Raw genomic sequence first — 8,570 nt, 5'->3', positions numbered from 1 at the left:
GTGGCTTTCAAGTTTGTGAGTCCAAAGCTCTCAGTCATATCAACCTTTACATTCGAGGGAGTAGAAATGTCATACATGTGTAAAAAACTAGCAAGTGCAAAGTGCACCATTTGAACTCCAAAAGATGCTCCAGGGCATATTCTTCTACCACTTCCAAATGGGATAAACTCAAAGTTTTGCCCCTTAAAATCAACATCCTTGTGGGTGGTGAGAAATCTTTCCGGCTTGAACTTTAATGGGTCTGACCATTTGTGATGGTCTGTTTGGATTTTCCAAAGGTTTGGGATTAGCCGGGTGCCTTTTGGGACATGATAACCACCTATGGTGCAATCCTCGGTGAATTCACGTGGTGCTGATAATGGTGCCGCGGGATACAAACGTAAAGTCTCTTTAACTATGGCTTGGAGGTACACCAACTTATTTATGTCCGACTCATTTACAGTTCTTTCCTTGCCCACTTGATCGTCAAGCTCATCTTGGGCCTTTTTCAATACATGGCGGTTATTCAACAATAGTGATGTTGCCCAAGTTAAGGTTACTGCAGTGGTGTCATTTCCACCAGCAATCAAATTCTGCAAAATGAAAATTGTTATTCATGTCCAAATGATACTGTGAAACAAAGCAATTCATATCATTTTAGTGGTTTAAAAACACAACAATATTATAGGCATGACAAATTTTATAAATGTTTTCACATTTTTAATGTAATAAATTGTGATTAGTACAAAAATACTTTCATGACTGTTATGATATCTCTTTTATTATATATCAATCATGTGAAACTTATCATGTATTTAGACATATTGTTTAGAACATAACTCATATCAAATTATTATTTTCTCCTATTTAGAGAGGAAGCACGCATACCAAACATGTGGCTTTGTTGACTGTGTCAGGATCATAACCTCCTAGGTCTGCTCCATCAGTGACTGAAAGCATTACGTCCATGAAATCTTGCTCTTTAGTTTCACCAGAGGCTCTCTTTTGCTTATGCTCTTCCAACCATTCCCTAAGAATGTTGTCAATCTCTTTTGCAGTTCTCTTCATGGCCTTTTCATGTCCACCCAAATCCAACCACCTAAGATCTGGAATTGCATCCGACACTACAAACAAACCCAGAAAATGAAAGAAATCCCGCACCGCCTTTTGGCAGCATCGTGCCTCTTTTTCTTGAACAACATCATGATTAACACCAAAGTACCGCTTTCCAGCGATCATTCTAAGAATCACGTTGAGACTCAGGTCCCCAAACCATTGCTTCAACTCCACTAAAATTTGGCCTGACCCATCCTTTTCCTTGGTCCATAGTTTGTATAGACCTTTCAAGAACATCTCAACTTCAGAGACTCGAATATAGGCAAGCTGGTCAAGCCGACGGGTTGATAGTAGCTCTAGCCTGATTATTTTACGCAATTCACGCCAATAGGGACCATGGGGTGTAAGTCCAACCATGGCATAGTTATAGCCCATGTGTTTTGCGGCTACTAAATTGGGTCGCGATGACACGGCCAAGTCGTTGGTGGTGAAGCACTCTTTGGCCATGTCCCAACTACTCACCACCAAAGCTGGGTGCAATCCAAGCTTGATAGTAAAAAGTGGTCCGTACTTGTCAGCCATGGCTCCCAAAGTTAGGTGAGGAGGTTGGGTTCCCCCTAATAAAGGGAGGTGACCAATTACAGGCCATGCACCAGGAGCAATAGGTACTGTTTTGGCTAAGCCAACTCTTGACCTCTTTAGAAGATAGTGGGAGAAAAGAATTATTGCAATAAGTCCAGCTATGGCAGAATATAGGAAAGGTGAAAGAAAATCCATTTTAGGCTAATTAAGGTTGCTGTAGTCCTATATATGGATATCTTTCTAATGAAATGTGTAAGCTTTTGGAATGAGCTCTACTGATTCAACACCTTGGGATATGATTTTTTTTAGCATTGTCCATCTCCGATAGTTGATGGCATTAATTATGTCATGTCTGTCAATTAGAAAAAGTATAGTTATTTGTCCTTGTTTGGAATGAACTCTATTGGTTCAACACCTTGGGATGTGATTTTTTTAGCATTGTTTGGGGTCCTTCCTCAGTGCCATAAAATGAAGGTCACTGATACTTTGTATTATTCTTTGATAATTAATTTAAATATATTTGGTATTTTTCCTTTTCTTTCAACTCTAATGTATTAGACACCATCTTAATTTCCAAGCTTGCTTGAGAAGGAGATGAGAGAAAAAAGGTCATGTAAATTCTAAGGAGAGAAAATAATAATGGAAAAGGTAGGGCCAAATAGCTGGTTCAATCATGTCATTTAAAACATGACTTTTACTATATAGTCTATTAATATTATACAAGTGTAATGCAAAGATAAATTTAAATTCATATATAAACTAAGAAAAGGTAATTGAATTTAAAGAATAAAATAGGTTATTTTTTATATTAAAAAAAAATTCAAGTTACATGGGGCAAATCATGTAAAATTAAATTATTATTGAAAACAAAATTTATAATATTTAATTATAAAAATAAATAATGAAAAAAAACCTTTTGAAAATCTTCATATTTAGTTTTAATCAAAATAGTATTCTAAATTTCAAAAAAAAGAATTAGTAGATTTTCACTTAGAGCAATATGTTTGTGATTTTAAAGCATTTGTTGCATGTCACTTGGTGTAAAGTGAGTATAGTTACTTAAATTAGGCTAGAGTATAATTTCTATCTTGTATAAAAAATAAAAATAAAAATACTTAATCTAATCATGGTTTGCAATACCTAGCTTTTATTATATGGTATATTTGGTGTATATTATGGACGAAATATATATATATATATAGCCAAAATTGCAAAAAAAATCCAATTAAATTTTAAATTGGAGTTTAATTTAGCGCCACGTGTCTCATCTAATTTTGAAATTTGTTTGTCAATTGAATTATCAGGTGCAAAAATCAAAGAGTCTAAATTTAATTAGATTCTAAATTAAACTTTAATTGAAGTTCAATTTTGTGCCATGTGTCCTATCTAATTTTTTATTTTTTGTGGCAAGTGAATTATTAGGCACAAAAACCTAAGAATCTATATCCAATTGGATTCTAAATCATGTCTAATTTTGCGCCATGTGTCTCATCAAATTTTTAAATTTGTGCGTCAAGTGAATTATTAGGTGCAAAAATCAAAGAGTCTAAATTCAATTAGATTCTAAATTGAATTTTAATTGAAATTCAATTTTGTGTCATGTGTCCCATCTAATTTTCAAATTTTTGTGGCAAGTGAAATATTGGGTGCAAAATCCAAAAAGTCTAGATCCAATTAGATTCTAAATCATATATATATATATATATATATATTAATAGCCAAAGTTGAGAAAAAATCTAATTAAATTTTAAATTAGAGTCTAATTCTGTGTCACGTGTCTCATCTAATTTTTAAATTTGTGTGTCAAGTGAATTATTAGGTGCAAAACTCAAAGAATCTAAATTCAATTAGATTATAAATTGAATTTTAACTGAAGTTCAATTTTGTGCCATGTGTCTCATCTAATTTTTAAAATTTTTATGGCAAATGAATTATTGAGTGCAAAATCCGAGGAGTCTAGATCTAATTAGACTCTAATCATATATATAATAGGTGAAGCAGAGAGAGTGTGAAATTGAATTCCAAATTAGAACTCTAATTATGTGCCACGTATACACACAAATTAGAACTCTAATTGCGTGACACGTGTACACCCAAATTTCAGTCAATTAACATTCTGCTCTTCACACCCGCATATTTTCAGGTTCACCTCCCCTTCTCAAAACCCAAAATCCTTCCTCTGCTTCAATATACAGCTCCCCTCTTCTTCAATGAATGCTATGGAATTTTAGAAGAATATCTCGGTATCAATGATGCATGCCTTTGGGTATTTCTCTATCTTATATAGGAAGAGGTTTTGCATCTATTCCGATTGTACTTTTCTTCACAATTTTAATGGTCCTAGTTTATGCTCTGCAAAATGAATTCTTCCTAAGGTTTGATTACTCCTTTCTTTCATCTGCCTATGCTTTCCTTCCTTTAATTATATAAGTTTTTTTTTTCCTATGATTGATGTTGCATGTTTATTTTCTGCTTAATTAGTTTCTCCTTTTGTCACACAAAAAATTTCCACCTTCATCATTGGTGCTCTCTCTTAAAGCCCAAAACCAAAGCCAGCAACGCACACACAGATCATTCCAAGCAAACCCATTTAAAAGCAAAAAATTACTCTCTTTTCTTGTATTTTTGATTCCCTTCTTCTTATTCGTCCTTACACAACGCAAAAAAAACCCTTTTTCCCAATCATGCTTTCACAATTTTCTTTTCGGGTGTTTTCGATTTTAGCGAAGTAGTGAATTTTACTTTGATCGATGGGCAGTGGGCATGTCATTAAACGCGCCCATGACAAGACCTCACCCAAAGCCGTTGGTACTCCTGGTGTTTTAAAAATGGTATATTGGGAATGCATAGTTTTTTTGTGGGTTTTTTGTTAAAAAAAAAAATTTTAATTTTTTAATACCCACCTCATAAATGTTTGAACTTTATGGTTGGATTGTGATATTATTAGTTTATTATGTAATTTCCCTATATGGGTCTTGGTTGATTTTAGTGAAGAAGCTATGAGCAAGTGTTAATTTTTATTTTAGCCATTCTTGGTTTTATGGTAGTTTTTTGATATGATGGGTGAACACATAATGCTCAATACATTCTTTCTGCAATTTGCTAATTGGGTTTTGGTTGATTTTGCGTATTTGATTAATGTTCTTGAAAAAACTATGAGCTTTGTGGCCAATTCATAATGTTTGTATACTATGGTTAGTTTGTAAATTGATGGTGAACACATAACGCTGTATTAGTTTATCGTGCAATTTGCCAATGGGTCTTAGTTGATTTTATGCATTTGATTAATGCTTTCGGGGAGGAAACTATGAGCAAATATTGAAGAAGCTATAAGCAAGTGTTAATTTTTATTTTAGCCATTCTTGGTTTTATGGTAGTTTTTTGATATGATGGGTGAACACATAATGCTGAATACATTCTTTCTGCAATTTGCTAATTGGGCTTTGGTTAATTTTTTTTATTTGATTAATGTTCTTGAAATAACTATGAGGTATGAGGCCAATTCATAATGTTTGTATACTATGATTAGTTTGTATACTTGATTGCGTAATAGTATATTCTGATTTACCATAAAAATTTGTTCGTAACTTATATGATAAAGGGTCTTTAAACAGCTTATTGTCATCTATGTTTTTACAATTAATGCCTTTATTTGGTGTGCTTTTTCCCTCCACAAGAGATTCTTATAAAATTGGGAAACTCTATTGCCAACAAACTAAGAATTTTTAACTACTTATTTTCTTACCAAAGGTCAGCTCTTTTTTATTGTTTATGTTATTATTATTGGTCAATTATTTGATAGGCTGTTCATATTCTATTTATTAGAGGTTAGCTGTGATTTTCCATAGTACCTACTTATTTTGTTAACAAAGGTCAGTTTTTTTCCCCTATTTATGTTGTGATTACAAAAATATGGTTAGCATTTAGCCCTGATAATGTATTAATAATTGCTTATTCTCTTGAAAAAGGTTAGCTACTTTTTTACTGATAGTGTTGTTGTTATTACTGGTAAATTATATGACTTATTGTTAATATGCTTTTCATTAGAGCTTTTAACATTTTTGTTTTTACTTTTTTGTATTTGTTTTTGTTTTTATAGATGACAACTTATTAGATGTTCCTGTGGATGTGATGGTAGAAGAGGTGGCAACTGATTTTATTCCAAATAATGCGAATACTATGTTTGGGAGCACTTCACATGAATCCAATACTATATCAGGTTAGACTTTTGTTGTACTAATAATGTGCAATGGCTGTTTGGAATCTATCTTTGCACTACTAATAATGCTAAATTCAGCAGATGATCTTCGTAATGAGCACTTCATCCACGTGATAAGCCCAGCCAAAGTTGCTCCCCCTACAGGTAATGAATGGAACAGAACTTTTGTTGTACTAATAATGTGCAATGGCTGTTTGGAATTGTTGGGAAATTTAGACCCCGGTTGATAAAATTAACAAGTTTTAAACCCAAGTTGTTAATTAGATTTATTATGAATCAAACTTGTTAAAACAAACAAACATCAATATCATGTCAAAATCATGCAGCAAAAAAAATAAATAAGACAAGATATGATGACCCAGGAAAACCAATGAAACCAACCAGTTTCATAGTAAAAAACCTGGGGGGAAACCTTCCCGAAAAGTAATCCACTATAGAAAAGAAAAGTTTCAGATCTAGTACAAAACCTTTGTCCCTAGACTCTACAATCCTCGTAGATGAACTCACAGCAGAAACCTTCTACTGCTTTAGAACCTCTGAACTCTTCAATATATGAACGCCACCCTTTGATGATGTTGCACGAATCCTAGTACGTGACTCACTCACCAACTTGAGGAAGAAGAATGTTAGCTGCAAAGTTCTTCACTTCATCAACAATGAAGATCAAGAAGCACTTGGTTACACAACCCTAAGGCGCAAAGACGCAGTAGCTTCTTTCAGAGAGAATAAGGCATCTCACCTTTTGCATATGTTCTCATCGTATTCTCTTATGTGACGGCCTCTAAAATAAGCATTATATAGGTCTAGGGTTGTGAGAAAAGAAACCCTACACAAATACATAAGCCTAGCCCAAAAATAAAAAATCTGATTTTTCGTAATCTCGACAGATAACAGCTATCGAGCAGGTGTCGAGGTTTAATGAATCTCAACAGATACAGCTATCGAGGAGGTGTCGAGAAGGTGTCAAGGGGACAGAAACTTTCTCGATCGATCGACCAGCTATCGAGAAGCTATCGAGATTGCGATAAGAATCAGCTGAAGAGCTCGACAGATAGTCAGGTGTCGAGGAGGTGTCCAGCAGCTATTAAGCTTTCTATCCGCAGGTGTCGAGCTATTTGTCAGCTTTATTGAACACTTTTTCTTCACTTGTTTCTTGGTCCAATCTTCATGGCTTTAATACTAGACTTGAACAACATGTTTCTTCAAGTATTAAACACAACTTAGATCTACCCAAATACAAATAAAGTGCGTTTTGTCAAAGGATTAGCCAACTACAGAAAATATGTCCTTAACAGGAATCTATCTTTGCACTACTAATAATGCTAAATTCAGCAGATGATCTTCGTAATGAGCACTTCATCCACGTGATAAGCCCTGCCAAAGTTGCTCCCCCTACAGGTAATGAATGGAACAGAACTTAATTTTTCCCTTTAAAATTTTTATTGTGCATATGCCTTTTAAAACTATATGTATGGACATCCAAATGAAAATACATGCATATGAATCTTTGAAAAACCAGTCGAAATCCAGTTTGTTTCCATTACTCCATCAGTAAACCCAACTACCTAACTAGCTGAAATAAATAAATAGCTGGCTGTTTTCTTTCTCTTGCCCGCTACCATTAAAATCAACAATAAGACTCTCTCAATTAACCCCGCTAGCAATTGTTCAGATTTTTCTATTTAATTGTAAAGCTAAACAATTTTGTTCCAATAGCTACCAATTATACATTTGAAATTCTAACTAAAACTTGATTTTGTTCTAGATTCTTTAAATTTAAATAAAGCCAGCTAAAGAAATTATTTATGCTCTTTTTAAAAATTGCTTCCTCTAATTAGTTGGTAATTAGTTTAGTTGTGCTCACTATTGGTTTTGTACCCTTTTCTTTTAACTGGCCTCCTTCTCATGCCACCTCTCTTGATTGATAGATTTATTGACTCAGCAAGATACACAAACTGAAGTTACTACTTCGAATGTCCCCTTGAAGCGTAAGTTCCTTTTATTGATTATTTCCAAATCCTTTGAAATTTATATTTGACATCGTTGTTCATGCTATCTAACTCCCATTCGATATTGCTGATTGTAATAGGTAAATTCACTGAACCATGGAATTTTGGCAAGCCAACACAAACTTGTGAGAGCTGTGGGGCTATTCTATGGTATGAAGAGAGGAATGTGAAATCAAGAAGACCATCACAACCAAAGTTTTCATTGTGTTGTTCAGAAGGACTAATTTATTTGCTTTATTAAAACACGCACCTCCAATTCTTGAAGAATTGCTGAATTACAATGGCCCTTCATTTGTGCATTTCCATGACAACCGTTGGCGATATAATTCAATGTTTGCAATAACATTGCTCTAATTTGAATCATTTAACATTGCTCTAATTTAATGAGAAAATTTTAATAATTCTTTTCATTTTGGTGTCATAAAACAAGAAAAATTATTGAATACTTTGGAAGTATCATAAAAACATATTGCTAAATTTTGATAATGAAATTTTCTGCTTAATAATATGAATTTAGACTTAATTAAGCCTTTTAAACATGAATAAACTTATGATTAATAATATATCCATTCTCGTGCGGTAGCACGAGTTACATGCTAGTATAAATTAATAGTCAGAACTGAGAGAAAATCCAATTAAATTATGAATTGGAGTCTAATTTTGCCCCATATGTCTCATCTAATTTTTAAATTTGTGTATCAAGTAAATTATTAGGTGCATAAATC

General features: G+C 33.5%; 2 protein-coding genes across 7 annotated transcripts in view; one reads left to right on the top strand and one right to left on the bottom strand.

Annotated features, from left to right (window-relative positions):
* Positions 1–1,867, bottom strand: part of LOC112004497 (cytochrome P450 CYP82D47-like) — a 9,464-nt gene extending 7,597 nt beyond the window's left edge. The window contains exons 1-2 of the mRNA XM_065776941.1: positions 868–1,867; positions 2–572 (exon numbers count right to left, since the gene is read on the bottom strand). Coding sequence (XP_065633013.1) covers positions 2–572; positions 868–1,812 — 1,516 coding nt within the window. The 5' untranslated portion in view covers positions 1,813–1,867. The remainder of the gene's footprint in view (position 1; positions 573–867) is intronic.
* Positions 1,868–3,763: 1,896 nt separating this feature from the next.
* Positions 3,764–8,255, top strand: LOC112004501 (uncharacterized). 6 transcript variants are annotated; one of them, XM_024036753.2, is made up of 6 exons: positions 3,764–3,883; positions 5,717–5,836; positions 5,918–5,980; positions 7,172–7,234; positions 7,765–7,824; positions 7,926–8,255. In XM_024036753.2, the coding sequence occupies exons 1-6, from the start codon at positions 3,874–3,876 to the stop codon at positions 8,084–8,086; spliced, it is 477 nt and encodes a 158-aa protein (XP_023892521.1). In that variant the 5' UTR covers positions 3,764–3,873; the 3' UTR covers positions 8,087–8,255. The 6 variants fall into 6 exon arrangements, with proteins under 6 accessions (XP_023892521.1, XP_065632990.1, XP_065632992.1 ...); XM_065776918.1 differs by having other exon boundaries at positions 7,169–7,234; XM_065776920.1 differs by having other exon boundaries at positions 5,915–5,980.
* The last annotated feature ends 315 nt before the right edge of the window (positions 8,256–8,570 follow it).

The sequence above is a fragment of the Quercus suber genome, unplaced genomic scaffold, assembly GCF_002906115.3.
Source record: "Quercus suber isolate HL8 unplaced genomic scaffold, Cork oak 2.0 scaffold_145, whole genome shotgun sequence".
Lineage (NCBI taxonomy): Eukaryota > Viridiplantae > Streptophyta > Magnoliopsida > Fagales > Fagaceae > Quercus > Quercus suber.
This window is presented reverse-complemented; position numbering and strand designations above follow the sequence as displayed.

Excerpts from the sequence above, each read along its gene's own strand:
- LOC112004501 (XM_065776917.1), top strand. Across the intron at positions 5,837-5,914 it reads TGAATCCAATACTATATCAG|CAGATGATCTTCGTAATGAG; the intron begins GTTAGACTTTTG and ends TGCTAAATTCAG. Across the intron at positions 5,981-7,168 it reads CAAAGTTGCTCCCCCTACAG|CAGATGATCTTCGTAATGAG; the intron begins GTAATGAATGGA and ends TGCTAAATTCAG.